The 20,046-nt window shown below is 51.6% G+C and overlaps 7 protein-coding genes across 7 annotated transcripts; 5 read left to right on the forward strand and 2 right to left on the reverse strand.

The window, feature by feature from the left end:
• Positions 1 to 2,121: 2,121 nt before the first annotated feature.
• On the reverse strand, positions 2,122 to 3,152 carry BDV17DRAFT_296623 (uncharacterized protein; the record flags this gene model as incomplete). Its single annotated transcript, XM_073763332.1, has 2 exons — positions 2,122 to 2,709; positions 2,769 to 3,152. The coding sequence occupies 2 exons, from the start codon at positions 3,150 to 3,152 to the stop codon at positions 2,122 to 2,124; spliced, it is 972 nt and encodes a 323-aa protein (XP_073609997.1).
• Positions 3,153 to 3,475: 323 nt separating this feature from the next.
• Positions 3,476 to 3,994, forward strand: BDV17DRAFT_285643 (Calycin-like protein; the record flags this gene model as incomplete). The annotated part of the gene is made up of 1 exon (XM_073760750.1): positions 3,476 to 3,994. One exon carries the CDS (start codon positions 3,476 to 3,478, stop codon positions 3,992 to 3,994), a length of 519 nt encoding a protein of 172 aa, XP_073609998.1.
• Positions 3,995 to 5,773: 1,779 nt separating this feature from the next.
• On the forward strand, positions 5,774 to 7,245 carry BDV17DRAFT_277894 (uncharacterized protein). The gene is made up of 2 exons (XM_073759475.1): positions 5,774 to 6,406; positions 6,466 to 7,245. The coding sequence occupies exons 1-2, from the start codon at positions 5,814 to 5,816 to the stop codon at positions 6,908 to 6,910; spliced, it is 1,038 nt and encodes a 345-aa protein (XP_073609999.1). The 5' UTR covers positions 5,774 to 5,813; the 3' UTR covers positions 6,911 to 7,245.
• A 776-nt stretch (positions 7,246 to 8,021) lies between these two features.
• On the reverse strand, positions 8,022 to 10,746 carry BDV17DRAFT_277895 (putative tannase). Its single transcript, XM_073759476.1, has 2 exons — positions 10,113 to 10,746; positions 8,022 to 10,056 (listed from the first exon to the last, which is right to left on the reverse strand). The coding sequence occupies exon 2, from the start codon at positions 10,043 to 10,045 to the stop codon at positions 8,228 to 8,230; it is 1,818 nt and encodes a 605-aa protein (XP_073610000.1). The 5' UTR covers positions 10,046 to 10,056; positions 10,113 to 10,746; the 3' UTR covers positions 8,022 to 8,227.
• Positions 10,747 to 12,936: 2,190 nt separating this feature from the next.
• Positions 12,937 to 14,687, forward strand: BDV17DRAFT_296627 (uncharacterized protein; the record flags this gene model as incomplete). Its single annotated transcript, XM_073763333.1, has 3 exons — positions 12,937 to 13,762; positions 13,863 to 14,576; positions 14,623 to 14,687. 3 exons carry the CDS (start codon positions 12,937 to 12,939, stop codon positions 14,685 to 14,687), a joined length of 1,605 nt encoding a protein of 534 aa, XP_073610001.1.
• A 424-nt stretch (positions 14,688 to 15,111) lies between these two features.
• BDV17DRAFT_285646 (uncharacterized protein) lies at positions 15,112 to 17,164 on the forward strand (the record flags this gene model as incomplete). Its single annotated transcript, XM_073760751.1, has 3 exons — positions 15,112 to 15,188; positions 15,243 to 16,611; positions 16,946 to 17,164. The coding sequence occupies 3 exons, from the start codon at positions 15,112 to 15,114 to the stop codon at positions 17,162 to 17,164; spliced, it is 1,665 nt and encodes a 554-aa protein (XP_073610002.1).
• A 285-nt stretch (positions 17,165 to 17,449) lies between these two features.
• BDV17DRAFT_296629 (GMC oxidoreductase-domain-containing protein) lies at positions 17,450 to 18,540 on the forward strand (the record flags this gene model as incomplete). The annotated part of the gene is made up of 3 exons (XM_073763334.1): positions 17,450 to 17,544; positions 17,652 to 17,965; positions 18,113 to 18,540. The coding sequence occupies 3 exons, from the start codon at positions 17,450 to 17,452 to the stop codon at positions 18,538 to 18,540; spliced, it is 837 nt and encodes a 278-aa protein (XP_073610003.1).
• Between the last annotated feature and the right edge of the window lie 1,506 nt (positions 18,541 to 20,046).

The following is a 20,046-nucleotide window of genomic DNA, read 5'->3' on the forward strand; positions in this document are numbered from 1 at the left end:
CACCGCTATTTAGAACGAATATCGCAGCGGCAGGGTAGCATCTGGTGCCGATAGTGTGCATCCTATTGTTCCGTATTATCTAGCCTACTGTCGTGGGCTTGGAGCTAAGCGGCGATGTGAAGGCCAGTCTTCAAACTTGGATAACAGTCGGGAGCCATGTCGTGACATCGAGTCTCCACCTCTTTCAATTTCTCTAGGTATCTTATCCTTTTTCCGGCTCCAGTAATCAGAAGCTGACAGCGAATGGTGCCTGTTTCAGCGACTCCAGTTGTAGCTCTGGTGGAGTACACTTGCTATGCGACGCTCAAGTCAGCCAAGCCCTAAATGAGGCATCATGGTTGATCGCCCGCCACGACTGGATCCTTTGATTCCTGTGCCGTCGTCCTACCAACCAGCCCCATATTGACAATGTAGCCAGACTCTGACGGCACTTTAATCTTGCGAGTGTCTTAATTCGGAATACCTGCTGTGATAAACAGTTTCGTGGAACTGGACAACAGGAGCGCCTTTCGCTTTTGGTGGCGCCATATGGCTATATCCATTCTACCGTTCTGCTCCCCCCTCAATTTTCACGATAGCCTTCTCAGGGTTATTACAGGGATTTGAGATCTTTACTTCTTTCATTCGCTTACTACGATCATTACCGGGTTCGATCGATACGTCAGATATCGCAAATGTGGGCAGATTCAAATAGGTGGTTTGGGGAAATACAGGACCAGATGAACACGATTCAAGAGACGTTGATTGGGATTATGCTGGCACTGGCGGCTCTTTTGGAGAAAATTAAAGAGCTGGAGAACATGGTAGAATGGAGCTCAATCAAGTAAAACTTTCTCTGAGTATCAGTTTCGTATTACGTGGGCGGTAGAGATTGCACAGAACATCAGCGTTCAGGACGAGGGGGCTCTGAAAAGGAGATGGGAATGGGGAGACTACACCGGTTCAGTACAACGCGCAGGAGCTTGATTAGTGGGCACGTGGGATCTGTGAATTGGCCAACGGGCTGCAATATTATCTGCATGTCTTGCATCGGTTTGGGATACGGTTGCTGGCAAGCCGCTGATGTTGCTCTACTTCAAGCTGGAGGCTGGAGATGACATGGCATTTAATACGAGTCTCCCTCGGCTTTTTGGGTGTTTAGTAGCCATGCAGTCACAGGTGCTCGTCCTTAAGGCTCGTCAGTGCTTGGGGTTACCTGAAGCCAATCTCAGGGCCGTGTTCGAGGCACCCCTGCAAATCCAAGAGGAGGGCACAGGATGTTCACAATAATGTAAAGCGGCTGCATGGGGCCGATTATTTCACCCTGGCTTTTCCCCGGTTTATATAAGTCATCAATGGATTTGTGACGTCAAGAGCAATAAAACCAGATTCCGAATGCATATTGGTTGACGATCTATGCCCTTGCGGTCGATCGCAGATTCAAAACATAATGATCGACCGGGGATCGACCAAAGCTTCCAACTGTACCTGGAAAGATCCGCTTCTCCGGACAATGGGTCGGCTTGATGCGGATGTAGATCACCACCAGCAGGTGGAGTATCCTTAAGCTCAAGGCGAACGAGCGTAGGGACAGTACAAAGCTCAGCATCCTTCGTCAGGATCATTCTAGAATGGCAACTGGTCGATTTTATGCTGTAGTGTACTATAGTTAGCCTGGCACGTCCGGCGGGCAACAAAGAGACAAGGGATAAGAAAAAACATAGATTATTATCTCTATCAGCAATTCAAAAGCAACAGTAGCACACACCCGTGCTGAGCCTGTATATGCCTGGGTTTAGGTTTATGAGCTGTTGCGATGGCGATGAATAAATCTACATGGACATTGATTTCAATAATACGGAGAGTTGGCTGTTGAAACACACCCGGATAGCCCAGCGACTGAAAGTTGCTTCCGGCATGTCTTGTCTGCTTCGTCTCGTAGGAACTCCGTGTAGGCGTCCAGATCCTTTAGCCCTGCCCAAATCAGGGCTACAGCGTGCTGCAGGTTTTTGGAACTACACCTCTGGTCTTGAAGACTATCTTCAAACGTATTGCTCACGATAACAAATAGAGACTCTACATATTTCCAGATTAGGGTATGATATGTTACTCAAGGGTATCTATCTATTCGGGAGCTCTAATCTACCCTCGGGCACCAAATTGCTGCCGAAAGTATTTTTCAAACGTTGTTACCTCCAGCTCAGGGAACAACCCATTATGCACCTCACCCGGCGGTCTCCAGAATCTATTCTGCCCCTGCATCCCCTTAACAAGCATCCAGAAGTCATCCGGGAACGCACTCTTCCCCTTCACAGCCTCCGGTATATCCTCCGGATCCTTCCACGCCCGGTGCATCGCATCAAGCGGGTAAACAACTTTCTCAACCTTCTTCCCTGAGTACTTTTCCAAGAGTGCCGCAAGCTCGTTATAGCTGATATGGTCACTCACAACATTCAAGTTTGCATTCTCGGAGACAGCAGGATTCTCAATCGTCTTGACCAGGAAAGTTGCAAGATCGTCAATATGAGTGAAGTCAGCTTTCGCATCCGCGTTGCCCACAATATGTAGTGTGTACGACGGCGCATCACGTTGCGTCCACGGGCACCATGTCGCTTCACGGTCCTGGTTGTAGAAGTCGCCGCAGCCGATAAGCGTGTATGTCATTCTCCCTGCGGCTATGGCCGGGTGGTGTAACGCGTGCATGTTGGCTTCTGACTTCATGTTCCATGTCTTTTCCACAGCGTTAGCCAATCATTCATGGCCGAGGGAAAGATCTATAGGAAGCTTACTGGGTGCAGAACTCCACGCCCTTGATCATCAGTGTAGAGATGATGCATCCCGTACTCACTAGGATAAAATCGCTTTACACCGGCTTTGTCAGCGGCATCTTGTATCTTTCCCTGCGCTGCGAGCGCTTTCCCGTTCAATGCGCTGATAACGATTTCCACGCCGTTGAGCACAGAGACTAGCTCGTCCTCGCTGGCTTTTATAGGGTCCAGAGATATGGTCGTCAGTCTCTGCTTTTGGTCAGGTTTGACATCGACATCCTTAGCCTTTGACTCGGATTCTGGTCGAACGACTTGTATGACTGAGTGAGGTGTTGTTTTGAGGAGGGCGAAAAGGATCGAGCGGCCGATCTGGCCTGTTGAGCCGAAGAGGGCGATCTTTGTCATTTTTTTTCACAGGATCCAAAAGCAGAGTTAATTCGACCGGTAATGTTTCAAGATTTGTTATCTCCACGTGGAAGAGATGTGTATATATAATTAGGGCATGGGTCGTTGATATCATCCGAGCGTCATGTACATCAGAGGTTATCCACACCAGCTTCCGGACAATCCGAGGCTCCATCCAGGAACTGGGTTACCGATGGTATATTTACCTCAGTTCAGTCTGATCTTCAGTGATCTTGTCATATTCTACTCAACCCCCTGATCTTTACGCCGATCGAAGCGCCTTGGTACATACGAAGGTTCCCGGCAACGATTATACCGTCAAGATGCCCGTTAAGCCCTCCATCAAAGACACAACATTCGACACCGATATCCGCGACCGACACTTAATCTACGACTACGTCGTTCCAGATTGCCAAGGGGACACCACAAAATGGCGATATGAGATGTGGTTCTACAACGAAGACCGAATCGTCTACCACATTCACGGCGGACCCATGGCTGGGCGGAAGAACTACCAGGGCGCAACATACCAGTGTATTCGGCCTGGTGAGCTATGGCAGTGTAATTGGCTCGAGGAGACGGGGACTATTGCCTCGCTTGTATTTGATATTCCGAATAAGAAGATAACTACGTTGCTTGCATTTTCGAAGGGGCACTGGGAGAGGGCTGAGGAGGCAAAGGGCGATAAGCGGAATAAGGATGATTTTGACCGATGGAGAAGGTTGGCGACAGAGGGGACCCAGGTCGATAGGGTCATGTTGAGTGAGCAGGCGGATATTGTGGAGGATTTTAGGGGGCCGGGGGGGTTGGAGGCGATTGAGATGGAGTGGCCTACGTTGTGATTGTTGCTATTCTCGTGCTGTGTATGCGTCTAATCAAATAAACACACTCCTCGGCTTCCGAACCACGACAACGAGATTTTATGCTAAAACCCGCAGTCGTGGGGTCACAGCAACGGTATCCTGTTTGTTAATTTGATAGATCGTTGGCTCAGGGTACCTTAAGCGCATTGATATTTGCCTTTTGCGGGCTATTAATTTTCTGCGCCCGAGCCTCATGTAGATGGCTAGGTGCCTGTGCCCCCAAGATACGACTTCAAGTACCTTTACTTGCTGAGACCATGGGAACTACCGGCTTATCGTTATAAATCCAATGGAGGCATAGAGACTTTCCCAGAGTCTTTCTGTTCTTGACGACTGCCATTCGCATGGTCCGCTGTGTCCATCCAGTGACAGCTGGCCCAGTTGGGCAACGGTTTCTTTGATGTACATGTCTATCACTATGCCAAATTGGTTCGCGAGTAGTATTATCAAAAGTTACACTGGGAATCTGAAACAACCTCCGTCAACTAGAAAGTGTGGTGGATAATAAACATGGCCTCGGGACGGCCTGACGTGCTATGCTAGACGATGAACGCCGCTGGGCATAAAATTGTTGTGACGACTCGAAAAATAGTGTTCGGGGGTTAACGGTAGACTGGTTGAGTCTCCGCCTGGTGCCATAGACGCCAGTCCACATGAAAGAGTCTGCTCGACTGACCTTCGGGAGGGGGGTGGAGGATAGAATGGAGCCTCTGTGGTCGGTGTATATATATATATATTCGGTCACACCCTCAAAAGTTCCAAGCGAAAACAAAGAGCATACGCCTTGCACGGAGTTATCACGAAACAAACGGCCTTCGAGTGGCCTTCGAGCGGCCTTCCAAATCCGCAGGCATTCGAACTCTCGAAGCAGAAAAGGCAGAGGATTGGCTATGCTTGCTAGACGTAAATACTATCATCCTTCTCCGAGATGGCGCAAACAATCCTAGTTAAAAAAAAATTATCATACGGCCTGGGCGGACATATCCACCTGCAAGCACTGAGCTCGCACTGTGAGCAACAACCGGGATCCCCAAAAGGATAGCGCAGAAGAAGAGGCGAAGAAAATTGAATATCCGGACTAATAGCAAACTAGCAAATCATACCCAAGGGTAACATCGTATCGTCGTATGAGGCACGAATCCCCTGCATTCCAAATAATAGTGTATGGAGCTTAGCCCTTTACGAGACGCTAGGCCGCTGTGCACAGGGTCTCGCACTCTCGGTGAGTCGATGGGCCGGAATCTTTGTGCCGGATGGTCAGGTACGAACATCGATTTGTTGATCAAGGGACGCTAAGATCACGCTACAACAGCCCTAAGACAACCAAAACCCTGGAATGGCCAAACCGCCAAGTCGGTCGGGGAGGCGCATCCACAAGTCAGGGCCAGATCTCGAGATTTGTTGAGCGGCTGTTAAGATACTTACTCCTTCATCCGATGGCAATGAGAGCCTCTGTAACACACAATCTCAAACATAGACGCAGAGTCTGTCGGAAGGGGAGCACTTGATGCATTTCATGGGTAGCAATGGGCCTGCTCCCTGCCAAGACAGACTAAGCAGGAGTTCTGTGCGCTGAGAAATTGCACTTTAAGCCTCATTTAGATATTGCCCCTGCCTTTTGCTGGAAGCGAGAAGGTTGCCTGTCACAGCCCACAGGTGCCTGGCTCACGCCTGCGCTTTGTGGTAAACGACTGCTATAATAATCTTCCTTCCCCTCATTTCCGTCGCCAGTCTGTGTTTTCTATCTCCACGTTCTCTTTCAGATTCTCCGCTTCCAAGTACGCCTCAGTCATCAATCATGAGCGGTCTGAATGCCTCCGTGGCCGGTGGGTGGTACACCTTCACTAACCTCGGCCCCCTCACCTCAACGTACACTCCAGCTCCAAGCTGCACCGCCTCCGACCATATCGGGATCGGAGCCCTGTATGGGAACTCGCTATCGATTGAATACGCCGCTCAATGCACAGACAGTGCCAAGTACCTATCCGAGTGTATGCCCGAGACGACAAAGGCAGTGACGACGACCACCGCCGAGCCGGATTATATGTCAATGTCGGACGAAGAGTATGAGGAATACATTGCCACACACATCTACTGGATAGATTATGGCTCCTATTACTCTCCCGGCGTACACTGTCCTGCAGGATGGAAGACCATCGGCATGGTTGGCCGCGGTGACGGCGATGCCTATACAGTCTCGGGTGCCCTGGGTCCCACTAGAGCTCCCACGACCCAGATCACGGCCACCCCTACTAGTTCCCGCCCTAACGACGACGACGACTACTACTACGACGACTACTATGAGGACTACTACTACGATTATATTCATCCAGCGTCGATTATGAAGAGTGCTTTGGCCCCGAGGCAAACTATGGCGGTCTGCTGTCCTAGGTATGGCATCTCACTGCACCTATCAATGGTAAACCGAACTAACCATTTGTTGTATGCAGCGGTATGACCCTCGACGGCAGTAATCTATGCTACTCCGCCGTCAAGGACTACAAGCCCACATCTGGTTGTAACGTCTACACACACTACGACCTGGACTACTCTACTTCCCTGTATACGATAACCCATACCTACGGCAGCGACAGTAACGTCCGCACTAGAATCTCGGACATCCCGACAGCCACCGTCACCGAAGTAACAACTCACACCACGTCTTTCAAGTCCACGGACCAGGCTTCCTATACTGGATATTCGTATGCGCCCGCCATTACGCTGCTGCACCATGAGTCTGATGTGCCCGCTGCGGAGAACGCCAGCGCCCAGGAGACTCCGTCCAATGCGGCTGGGCGTCTGGCTGCAAGAGCATTGGCTTGGGATGGCCTTGGCTCTGTTGTTGGCATTTGGGGCGTGGCTATGGTTATGGGTGCTGCCATGGTTCTCTCGTAGTAGATACTATGTGGTGGCAGCTAATACCCCGTGGGAGTTTGCTTTCTCTACTGTATTTTCCCCCTTATATACCTCTAATTGTGCTGGCTTCGTGCTATTGTCGGCGTGCCATGTGAATAAATAATGTTGTTCGAATAAAGGCAAAAAGTATACACCTTTTTTCAAACCCCTCTTCCATTCTCTTCCCCTTGTCATCCGCCCCCTGGGGAGAAGTCAAAATTCTACTCACAAATCAAGCCCTTTTGAGCTATAGGGAGAGGCTGCGCCTGCTCAAAGGTACCGATTCTCCCTCATACCCGTTGTTCTTCTTGGTCGTATCCATGAAGCGATAGTCCACTTCTATCTCAAATTTGAGCTCACATCGTTCAGAATGGATCCCGAGGCAAAGCCATTCTCCGTAAAAGGGTATATTTGCCGTGAAAGCCCTTCTTGTAGTAGCTCCACTGCGCACTTCCGCTTGATTCGCACGTTACTCAAGGTCTGAACGTAGAACCCCACGAACATCATCATCATTCAGTATATCCACATCCCAAGCGATAGCAGCCTGTTCGGGATTCAAGTTAGCTGTAATTTCGGTGTAGGATTGTCTTGGGCTTGCTGTTACTTAAAAGGGCATTAGCCTCATCACCTTGATACCTGATCTTGCCGATGCCGCTCTGTTTATCTCCCGGAGGCATAGAGGATCTCGACCCCGGGGGAGGAAGCCTACACTCCGCCCATGACTCGCGTCAAACCGTATACCCCTGCTTCTTCATGCAAAGGAATGACGGCCTTCCCGCCGAAAGATAGTCAAACACTGTGTATTTCCATCGAGATCCAGGCGTACCCGGGTACATAGCTCGCAGAACAGATTCGGTATTCTCCTTTGCTTAGGAGGATTGAGACTGCGGGGTGGCGGTGGGGTTTGGCGTTTACGCTGTGGCCGCAGCGTTGATTATTACGGCGGGGATTAAGGCGGGGATGTAGTTTTTTGCGTTGCCGTTTAGTCTGTTGGCTACGGTACTGGTTGTTAGGAGGTTTGATGAGGGGAAGGCGGACGAGGGGAGGGATGGTGTCGATCATTGAAGTGGAGTTCTAAGGTGAGAGTCAAAAGTGAGAACAGTGTTCACTTTAGAGTACTAGCATAACTTGTTATCTATCCCGTTCTGGGTAAACATCAAAAACATGCTTCTTATTGAGAATGAATGACAGAATCAATCACGGCGTCAACTAGCTAGCGATCATGCAAACCACCAATCACCGAACCAGCCATCGCTGGACAGAGAAAGTAAAAAGGTAGGTACCTAGGAGGATATCCAAAACTAGAAATACAGTCCCCTAGAAGACAGGGAACTTGAAAGCGGGGAAGTCATAAGTCCAGCTCTCGATCGACTTCTCATCGTCAACACAGTCGAACTTCTCATCGCTCTTCCAAAGAGGCCGCTTAGGCCACTGACACAGCATCTGCGTCTCACCATCAAAGTCACCAGACGACACTGTCGCATTGAGACGAGACGGCTTAACCCCGTTCTCAACCCAGTCGATCATGATCTCCATGTTGTTCTCCGGGTAGGGACCTGGCTGGAGAGAGTTTGTTCCGCAGTGCGCAGCACCAGGAACAAGGTAGAACTGGTACCAGTCTGCGAGTTTCTCGAGGGCCTCGTCGTCTTCGAGATCGGGGTACATGATCTTCCGGACGGCCTGCCAGTAGTGCACGGACGACGCGGCGGGGATACTCGGGTCAGACTCGCCGTGGTAGTGGAGGAGTTTACCGCCGGCAGCCTGGAACTCAGTGATGTCCGGGTATGTCGTCTGCAGGGAGTCGTAGTAGCGGTGCATTCCCGTGTTCATCCAGTCGATGACGGTGTCGTAGGTGACGCCGTCAAGAGTAGAGAGGTTATCGGCGTCAAGAAGCTGGATAAATTTGGCGATGTACTCGCCGCCCATGCTAGTGATGCTGAGCTCCCATTTGCCGGTGTCGGAGTTGTAGGTTGATGTTGCGTCGGAGAGTTCAGACGCTATTTGCCAGGAGAGGTAGGCGCGTTCGCCGGTGGTTGAGGAGTGCAGACCGTCGTAGATTGCTTGGGCGACGGCGACACCTTCGGCGGAGACGGTGCCGTTTTGCGCGGGCTGGTAGGAGGTTGTGCTGCCTTGAGCTTGGCGCTTGGAGTGGTTGTTGCTGCGCTTGCTGAAGCCGAAGCCGAGGGAGGTGGAGGTTTGCGCGGCGCAGGAGTACGGGGTGCCGATGATGTCGGTGAGGTTGAAGTTGAGCATGCAGAGGTCAGTACGGGAGACGACACCGTCAGTACGGCCGTCGAGCGGGTCACAGGCCTTGATGGTTGCGTTGACGATCTTGGCCAGTTCGCAGGGAGGAGGGTAGTAGTCGAGGGTGTGCTCAACGACAGAGGAGAAGATGTGGTGGATTTGCTGCTGCGCGTAGCGAAAGGCAGGGGCACCGGCGATGACACCGTCGTACTCCTCACCCCAGCGCTGGACCTGGCTCATGCCCTCTCGGCCACCGTCAGAGCATCCCTCGTAGTAGGTGTAGAGCTTGTCGTCGGAGTCGAGGCCGTAGAAGCCACGGGCAAGCTCCTTGCCAAGGACAGTCATCTCGCCGAGAGCCTGGTATCCGAACATGTGTGTGGCGTCCCAGTTGATGCTGCCGTTGCCGTAGAGGACAACCTCATCGTAACTGTTGTTGAAGGCGTCGTACCCGGCGTCGGTGGCACCGCCGACAGCGCCATATTCCAGCCCGCCAGTGGCATCGGACGAAAGGGAGTAGCCACCACCACCAGAAACGTAGAAGCGGTTCATGAACGCGGACGGCGCGGGGAAGGCGTACTTGACCACGACCTTGTCGTCGGTCTTGCCAGTATGTTCGTAGGTCACGGTCACGTTGCAATAGCTGTAGGCTGCCGAGCTGCCGCCGCCCATACCGCCCATACCGCCGGAGCTGGTGCTAGAGGTCGAGTTGGCGCTGGTGTCAGCATTGTAGACGTTCGCGGTGACGGCGGAGGGGACAGGGTTGATTCCGAGGATGTCACCGCTGCTGGGAAGAATCGACTTGACGTGGGAGACTGTGCAGACGTCGGAGAGGGACGATGCTGCGTTTGCAGTGGCTGCGAGCGCGGCGAGGGCGTTGCGCTGTTGACGCATGGTGGAAGCGTATAGAACGAATGTAAGTCCAAAGAATGAAGTTTAAAGAAAGTTGATGATAGCCTACATGATCAGCGATGACAGGAGTATTTAAAAGCCTAGCTCCAGTCCGATCACCGCAGCAGCCAAACCTTCAAGCAACAAGGTAGGGCTGGCGGTGGCCCACGGTGAGGCTTCCTAATTAGGGTTCCCTCCCACTTGTCGTCACGCAATTGCGCGGCCCCGAAAACGTGGCTGAAACGACACACCTTAACCTGAAGAAGGTGCTGAGCCTGGTGGAATGGACGGGTGATGTATCTCTGTGATGGTCCTGTGGGGATCAGCACCCCCTTAGCCTAACGTTCCTGCGCAATCTAGTCCGACTCCGATAGTGATCGGCGCTATTCAGAGCCATCAGGAAGGCTGTTCCGAGGCTGCCTAGTCTAATTCCGAAACTCCGAGCTTCTTCGAGCAAAGCCCGAAGATTAACCTGGCTATCGGAGATTGATAACGTTCTGCTAGCCTTTGTTCTGCAAACCCCGTGCGGGCCGGATGGCAGCATTACGTCGCCTGCAATTGTTGAGGCTGGGCCCTGCGGCTCGCGACGATCTGGTTATCAGGGACAGGCAAACCCTGTTGAAGAAGACCTATCAGAATGCCATCGAGCATGAAAGGGCACCAAAACACGACTGGTCGTACTGATCAGGTCCACCGAAGCGGAAACCCCTGAACGAAGTCACAGGTTCCTCAAAATTGAAGGCAAATTAAGCGTACCGATCTGCGGCACCTATGCCTCTTGCAAAGAGGCAAAATGTGGGAATTTGTGGGAGTTTGTGGGAAATCGTGGGAACTGTGGGAGGTGCGGATCCATCGCCACTGCACTAAGCAACCACGAGACAATCCCAAGAGCTTTCCGATCAATGCCAAGATGAGCTTGAAAGGTCGTACGTCTTCATCTGCAAGCTTTCCGGGACTGTTGGGGCTTTTCTGTACCTGCATGACGCGTTTTGGCTCCAATTGTTGGTCTGACATGCGCTATATGGGGCGAATAGATAGCCGTTGTAGCCTGAATCTGATAAACGTACGTAGTAGAATCAGTTCTGACAAGTGAAGTAATGTCGACGTCCCGGACCGGACGGACTGCAGCTTCTTCACGAAAAAGCAAAGTCTCTTCCTGCAAAGGAAGTATCAAGATAGGACCTGGGTGTTCCCGAGGTCAAGGAAACCGCGACCACCAACCGGCGAAAGCTTACTACGGAACGTCCCCGTCGAGAGGTATTCGCGTCTTGAAGGCTGTTCTTGGGATCTCCATCAATCCCAAACGCTCGCCTGACTGTCTGCCTAGTTTTCGCCTTGCAGGCATATTAGGAGCAGCATAATGAGCAGATAAGAGCCAAGAAGGTAACTCGACCAGACTGTGGAGAATCGCATGTGTAACCATATGTGATCTTATTAGATCGTCTCAAATTCTCTTCAGTGAGACATCTGGGTTGCAGAATTCGCTAGTCCAGCAAGACTGACAGATTCTGGCGGTTCTTCCGGTGCATACCATCGTGAGCCCGGCTTAGAAAGTACACGCCAGTTGCAGCACCTGCTGTAACGACCCCCGTCGTCTCTGTGAGTATTCCGTACTAAAAGCACAACCGTATCCATACTGAGGCCAATTCCAACAATGACTTCGCGCAACTGTGTCGTGCTGCCAGCGATTCATGTTACTTCGTCCGGTAATGTCTGTCGGCTCGAAGATAAGCGCGGCGCTGGTGATGAGTAACCATTTTCAATAGCAGTGTCGAAGTAGCATCACTCCTCGCTTGAATTCCAATTTTTTGTCCATGTGAGCCAATGCCCCACTCGTTTAGTACTGCATGTCTTCTCGCCTTTATATTTCATGGTGTTGATACCGGTGCAAGGGACGTGCGACTCAGTATCCTCGTGAAAGTATACCCAACTTGCTCGTCGACACAGCGGCCCAAGCAAGCGATTCTCCAATGAAATCTCACGTGCCGGACCGATCGAGAAGAGAACTGCTTAGGAAAAAGAAGACTCAGAATTAGGTAAACTATTGTACAGTAAAGATGTTCTTCTGGGCCTTGACTGCCTTGTTCGGCCGTATGATTGCCTCGCTCTAGAGACCAAAGTACCGCATTCTGCAAACCTGGCTGGTATTCCCAGGATTGATCATTCCATTTGCTGGAACACAGAAATATCCTACGGGGGACAATGAAAACCTCAAATGAGATGTCTTACACTTGCGGATTCCTTGATGCCGCACTTTTGATCTTCTTCCGGGAAGATTCCAGAAGCTGACGGCTGCTCCAGACAGGACTGCACGATCTAGCCCCTTGCCTGACCGGGTGAATACTATGGAATCATTCTTTCGCTGTCCTAAGTAAGTTGATGTCGCTATTTTGCGTTTGGATTCCCCAGGACTCAGCACCATCCATGTTCATGTCCGCCCAATGAAGACAAAATTCGTGAAGTGTCTGCATGATATGCATCACACAATCGTACATCGATCTTCTACCCGGCTTCCACATGCGTTTTCCTCCACATTTTGACCGAGGCTCGGGACAAGCAGAGACTGCATGATTTCTTTTCATACATTGCTGTTCAAAAAGATTGTGACATGCCGGAGAACCGCCAAAGGAGCTTGTAGCTTTGTAGCCTGTGAATCATAGGATAGGGAGCAATTCACAAACCTCATTATACAGTCTATGAAAAGCAGGAAAACCTTATAGCTGAGTGTTAAAAACAAATTCACTTCCAACGCCGTGCCACCTGACCTAACCACGATATAAGGAGTCCAGCCCTGTTCTTCCTAAGCCACAGCGCATTCTTCCAAATTGGAATTCTCATCATTGTGGTCGAAATTATCTCATCACCTCTGCCCTGAAACCGTGCCAAGCTCACAAATGCCAACCTACAAAGCCTGCGATGCGTGCCGGCGTGTAAGATGCGGCTGCGTTACGGAGCCTAACCAGACGTCCTGCAACCTTTGTCTCAAGAACAACGACGCCCGCCATTACAGTGAGTACAGCCGTCGACCGCGCCGCCTGTTGCCCATGGACCAGGAGACTCCCTCGGATAGTAAAAGTGTCGCGTTTGTTCCGGAAAATTCTCCCGCCGGTATGCCTCCTGGTGTTGTGAAGAACCAATACTCCTTCTCGGTCTTGGCTCCCGCCACAAACGTACCCCCGTCCTCGAACAGTACTCAGGAGCAGGCGGACTTTCACCGCGTTGTTCATGATCGGGATACATCTGGCTTCTCGGTTGCTACAAATGTTTGGGATCCCGCGATGGACCCTGTTCTAGATACTGCGTTGGAGATGCGGCGTAGCTCTGTACCGACGGTTTCTACACAGGCAAGCAAAGTACCCCTTCAATCAGACCAGCTACAAGGCAGTTTCACCACTGATGCCCAGGGTCAATTGGACGCCCAGCAGTCCCGGAACATATTTGACGACCTTCTTGACGCCGAAGCAGAAGCGGCCGCGGCTCATGAATCCTTCCTCATGTCCTTGTCTAAGGGCAAGAATAAATTGCCCCTTCAACGAGGAAAACAACAGTCAGCCACGACCCATGACAACCTTGGTGCTCGTGACTCTTCTACCAAACGGACAAACATCATCGATGAGGCTCTGGCCGACCGTGCCCGAAATCCTGCGCCGTATGGTTTGCTAAGTCTGTTTGCTCACAACACCGATACCTCCGCTATCCCCAAAGAATGGCACGTTATATGTGCTCGAAGAAAGCATTAGCAATTTATCCATCTGCCTTCGTGGGTACCTGCACAGACTACCGGTCCTGTTCGGGCTGGGCTCACCTAATACTACAACAGACACCGCAAGCTATACCACACCCCCGCCCGAGCCAGCGGACTTCAGCATCAACATCGATCAGACACTCACGTTCTCTGAAGAAGTTGTCGATGTAGCCAGAGTGCCCACCGAATTATTAGGATCACGCCGACTGCTCGAACAAACCTGGGCTGAGTTTGCACCTCACGAGCCCGTACCCGCATCGTCCGAACCGCAGATCGAACTATCCTCCCTCCACCATCTGCTCTCGTGCTTACACCGCATGATCGATATCTGGGAGATCGTCCTGCTTCACGTTTGCCACGCCATACGACGAAACCACCAGAAAACCACCAAACACAATGGCGGACTCAACATCGTCCGCACCCACAATCCGCACGCAGAAAGGTTCATGCTTACAACAATCGATTTCCGGGTGCAGCTTGGTCTGATTGCTACATATACCGCACAACTGCGAGATGCCGTTCGCTCACTGACCGATGAGGTATCGCAGCCGGCAATGGGTCTGCCACTAACGGGCGCAATTCCTGCTCCTGTTGCATTCAAGTGTGGAGCAGAAGGATCATGTCAGGGTAAAATTACCACTGAAGCTCGCAGCTCGGTGGCTATTCACACGTGCCATGAGCCTTTGAATCGCGCGGTTGCAATGGTGAACCAGGCGGAGGGTCTCGATCGTGCACTCGAGCAGGCTGCTGAACGTGCGAAAGAGGTCATCGCAAAACCGTCAGCAGCTGGTTCTTTTAGTAACAGTAAAGCGGGTCTTAAATTTATGATGCCAAGAAGAATGGGAAACAGAGCAAATGGAAGGGGACTATGAAGTTGGGATGCACGGAAATGCTGTTTGAATGTCATTTGTAACATAGATTAGGGTTGAATCACGAGAGGTGAAGTCGCGTTGAAGAACCATCAAGCTTTTCTTTTATTCCTACCTTCTTTAACAAAGTTGTTTAATGTGGCTTACTACTACTAGTAGTTTTGCTATCGTATGTCTAAGAATACGTTCCTGGCTCGTTCCATGTACGCACTTCTGGCCCAGTAACAGTCGCGCCTTCCACAATGCCTTTAACCTGCCAGTGGTCTCCGAAAAGCCACTACATTTTCATCCTCGTTCGCATTCTACCGCTTTTGACTTATTAGACCAGGATGATCCGCATGCAGACTACGCTGATTGAGGTAAAATTGCCAAGATCCCAAGCCGACACAGCCACGAGAAGTCCTGGCAGCAGTGCCGCGCCCTCCTTTTTTGACACCTCCTGTCTTCTAAAACCAATGGAGCAGCTCGTACCGTCAAAGAAGCAACGCCGTGCCAGGGCACCAAAGTCTTATACGGGCTGTCGTACATGCAGGTTCGTCAAGACCGTAACCTAATTGATCAGCCCAATAACTGTATACGAACACAGGACTCGCCACCTCAAATGCGACGAAGCTCCAGGGGCCTGCAAAAGGTGCACGGCCGCGGGCTTCAAATGCGATGGATACGATGCAGAACGCTTATCTCACAAAAGAGCCCATCATGATGTGACCAGTATGGCGCTGACCGACTTTCGGTTCCGCTCGCTTCTTCCTGATAAAACGGCAGAGGAGCGGCGCTTTTTCAGTCGCTTCCATACCTTCACCATCCCCATGATGAGCGGGTGGCTTGTGCAGCATCTGTGGAGCTCCCTGGTTGTTCGAATGAGCCAGTCTGAACCTGCACTGTGTCATGCTGTTGTTGCTCTCAGTGCATTGCAAGAGGCATCGGAGACGGCGGGCAAGCCTGTGCTGATTGAGGACATGACGAATCGCACCCATCGATTTGCACTTTATCAGTACAACCTATCGATCGAGCGTCTGACGCTGCGGATGAAGTCCAAGGACCCGCTCTTGAGAAACACGGTTTTGCTCTGCTGCCTGATATTCATTGCCATTGAGCTCGTTCGGGGAAAGTTCGACAAGGCGATTGCTCATCTTACAAACGGGCTGCAAGTACTGGGTGCACGGCCGCACGACTACCACGCATTGTATCGCACCCATCCTGCACTCGAACATGACGTAGAACACTCGCTTGCTGCGGCTGTCATGCATCTCGATCTCCAGAGCGCACATTTTGGGCTCTCTCCGACGCACATAACGCTCGATATAGCCACGCTGAGCCAGGAACAAGGCTCCTGGCCAACCACAATGAACTTTGATACTATAGAAGCGGCGTCCCTCGCGCGCGACCGATTGTTCCTTCATAACAGCATGTTTGCCGCATTTTGCGACACGTTATCAGCTGCAGACATTGCCGCAAACTACAGTGTCCTTTGGTCAGAGCAGAGAAAGCAACAAGTCCAGGTGTGGCACTTTGGGCAAGCCCTGGATGCACTAGAGGAAACGATTACCCAGAGAAGAGCACTCACGCCGAAAGACCGAATATCCCTCGACATCCTGCGTTTGCATCAGAGTGGAATTGGGATCGTTATTGACACCAGTCTTATTAAGTCGGAAGATCTAATCCGCGATGCCTATGCCAGTCGATTCTCCGCAGTTATAGACCTGGCAGAAAGTATCACGGCTGCCATGCATGAAAACGCCCGCAAGACAGTTCAAGGCCTGCATCCGACTCTCATGATGGACACCGCTGTCATCGGTCCGCTGTACTATACGATTGACAAATGTTGCAATCCTATGATCGCTGAACGGGCGCTGCGAGTGCTCGAGTCTTGGCCTCATCGCGAAGGCATCTGGGATTCAACTCTTGCAGCGAGGCTGGCTGGACGTGCGATGCGAGTGCATCAACCGACTGAGGTATACATAATAGGATCATCCGGTATATCTCGTTTCCCCCCCTTCCCATAGGACAAAGAAGTCACAAGGTAATTTGGCCCGGGACTGGCCTTGTGACTCTAGTATCTACGCAGCGAATGAGCTTTGCTGCCGACCCAACATCAACATCAATTGCGACTGGCCACCTCGCAAGGACTCAAACTGTTTGAAGCCAAGCGCCAGCCCTTGAGATGCCTCAGGCTTACTATACTTGGTATAACCGGGTGCTGGGCTGACGTTGGGTATTCGCTCTATAAGACAACCTTTCTCTTGATCCACACCACGATTTACGACGCAATACCGCAAATAGTGAAAGGCCTCTTCTATTGCCAAGGGAGCCAACGTCTCCCTCGAAGCAGACTACATCCTTGTCGGCGGCGGCACAGCCGGTCTAGTCCTGGCCTCCCGGCTCGACGGGGAGCCAGACACTTCCGTTGTCTTCCTCGAAGCCGGAAATCATGTACTCCAAGACCCCAGATTCACTGTCCCCTCACATGGACAACACTTGTGGACTCGAACGCAGACTGGCAGTTGAGTCTATCTCAGCAACCGCATTACAAAGACGCCTCAAGGAAAACTCCTAGGTAGATTATCCGGCAGAAACGGGCTGGCGTTCATTACTCCACTAACCGCAAATATCGATGCGTGAGCCCTCGGTGCGAAAGGGTGGGATTGGAAGAATCTGCATCCGTACTATAAGAGGTGTTACACACTTCAGGCGCATGATGCTGAGACAAAAAAAAAATCATATCGGTGCGGACTGGACTGATCCCGATGTTAACGGCGACTCGGTACCACTGAAGGTATCTTTTTTTCAGCTATGCTGGATAATCCCCTTGCCAAGGTGTGGGTTGAGTCTTTCAAGGCTTTGGATCTCGATGCCAAGGACCCGTTCTACGGTGAGATTACGGGGGTGTATAGTAACTTGGCGAGTAACCAAGACGCGCAGTTACGCTGCCAATGCCTATGGAGGGCCTGTTGCAAAGCAGTATGCGCAGACTGTGACCGAGGCGCTTGCCCAGAATCCTCTTCAAATCTACCGTCGACGGGCCCGAAGTCGTTGCAGCCGGTGTCGAGGTCGTGTTCCGGGGTGAGGTGCATACAATCAAAGCACAGAAAGAAGTGATACTTTGCGCTGGCGCCCTCGACACCCCCAAACCCCTTGAACTATCTGGTATCGGCGATGAGAAACGGCTCAATGACCTCGGCATTTCCGTTATAATCCACAACCAAAACGTCGGCGAGAACCTGCAGGACCATCTATCAACGTCAATAAGCGTCGAGACCGTCGATGGGATTGAAACGAAGGATGATCCTTCTCCGCAGAAATGGACGAGTATATCGAACACGGGACAGGACTCATGACAGTCGGTGGCCTTCAATCAAGCGCCTTCCTGCCCAACCTCGATCTGCACGATCCAATCTCAAAGACATCCATGCCGACATTGATGGGTAGGTATCTGGACCCTAATGCTCCTGGCAGCGTTCGGCATGAGACTATCCGACATATCCTCTCAAGGCCCTCCGCTCCCAACCTGCATGATGTTCCTCTTCCCCGTGCAAGCGTACCTACACGGCCTCCAAAACAGTTTCATCAGCTATGCCATCCAACCGGAATCATTCATAAGCCTCTGCTTGCAAATGAACCTCCCTTTCCCCCGCGGTAGCACGCGCATTGCATCCCCCGACCCATTCGCCAAACAATCCATTAACCCAAATTACCTCTCCCACCGGCTCGGCATCGAAATCATGGCGCGGAACCTTCTGGATTTGCAGGACCTACATAAGATCTCCTCGCTGAGTAAATATATCAGGTATAACGGACGAAGAAATCACCCCGATGCATTCATGACGGGCCTCGACTCAGCGAGACGGTATCTCCGAGATACAGCGAAGACATCATACCATTAACTGCGGAACATGTGCGATTATGCCGCGAGAGAAACGGGGCGTTGTTGGTGAGAGGTTGAAAGTATACGGGACGAGCAATCTGCGTGTTTGCGATGCGACTGTATTTCCGCTTATACCGGCGGGGAATATGCAGAGTAGTGTTTATGCTGTTTCTGAGCCGGGGGGATATTATTAGGGGTCTTGTCTAGGGTTGGGGGAGGATCGTAGGGTGTAGGGTGGAATGGGACTGCTGGGTAGTAATGGCGAGTAAATCGCCGCGTTTCAGTTTTTACGTGAAAATATAAGCCTATCCGCAGGGCCCTGGACTACCTATGTATGTTATGTTTGGGCCCGCACAACGTACCCTTGCGTCCTACATCTTATGCTTATCCAAGGCCAAGCCTGGCCTGAGAAATCCGATGCCACGCCCGATGCGTGGTCCATACAACACACACCAGAGATAAAATACTACTAATACCCGGAAAGACAGTGTACGTATTCATATTTGTATCCACAGAAACAATGCCTGGCAACTGTTGCGCACGTGATGGGGCCCGAGAGATTGGGTATGCTTTTCTATCGGGATTGGACGACGGGAGAGGGTTTAGGAGAAGGTTCAATGTGGGAGTTTCACGCAGTGTAGAGCTGCCGCTACCCAAAGACGCACTGGAAATGCAAATGGGAACCCAACGCGCGGCAGCAGCGGGGGTGGGGTAGCACAGCTGCCCTGGAAGTGGATGTTGATCTGGATGGAGGTGCCATAAGTCTAGATTAGATAGGGCCTTACTCTTCCCTCCCGCCGTTGGAAGGCTTAGGGTACGAGGTTTAACGGAACCTGGAAATGGATGAGTCGGGTTGGACGGTCAGTAGTGATCGCAACTTTACGTACAGTAGGCACTGCCTACGTTAGGAACTCAACATGGGTATGAGGGGTGCCGTCTTCTTGTTCCGTTCGGTGTTACGTACCGAGCAGAGAACGGATGGATAGCCTAGTAGTAGGAGATTATACTGTATGGCTTCCTTGCCTTAATGCCTCTTCGGTACTACCTCCTGATGGATTCAGGGTCGGGGCGGGGGAGCCGAATGGCTGGCTGACGGGCTGGACGGAGTCCGGGATACGGCTGCGCGATCTCGCGGGGTAGGTACGCATCCATGGGGCTCAGGGTGGCGGTCGGGCAGGGCAAGGGAGATGCAAATCCAGATCCGGTTGCGCCTGCCGGCTCGGGTCGAGTTCATTATCTACTCTAGGTTAGCCTATACTAGGTAGTACCTAATTACCTAGCCCGGGGAGGAAGGTGTATCACGTACCCGACATACGCGTCGGAACGCATGTGGTCAATGTAGTATGAAAAGCGGGGTGATGGCTGGCTTTCTAATCAGTTTTTCTCCATGTCTGCCCGTCTACATGTCTGCCTGTGTGTCATAGTACTGATTGGTTGTTGTAAGATCAAAGGTCAGAGAACCTGGTGCGCCTGAAGTCAGAGCCAAGATGCAATGTAGGGTATTCCCGGCGAGAAACAAGCGTGT

This window comes from Aspergillus undulatus (genome assembly GCF_047715775.1).
Source record: "Aspergillus undulatus strain CBS 261.88 unplaced genomic scaffold BDV17scaffold_105, whole genome shotgun sequence".
NCBI classification, from domain to species: Eukaryota; Fungi; Ascomycota; class Eurotiomycetes; order Eurotiales; family Aspergillaceae; genus Aspergillus; species Aspergillus undulatus.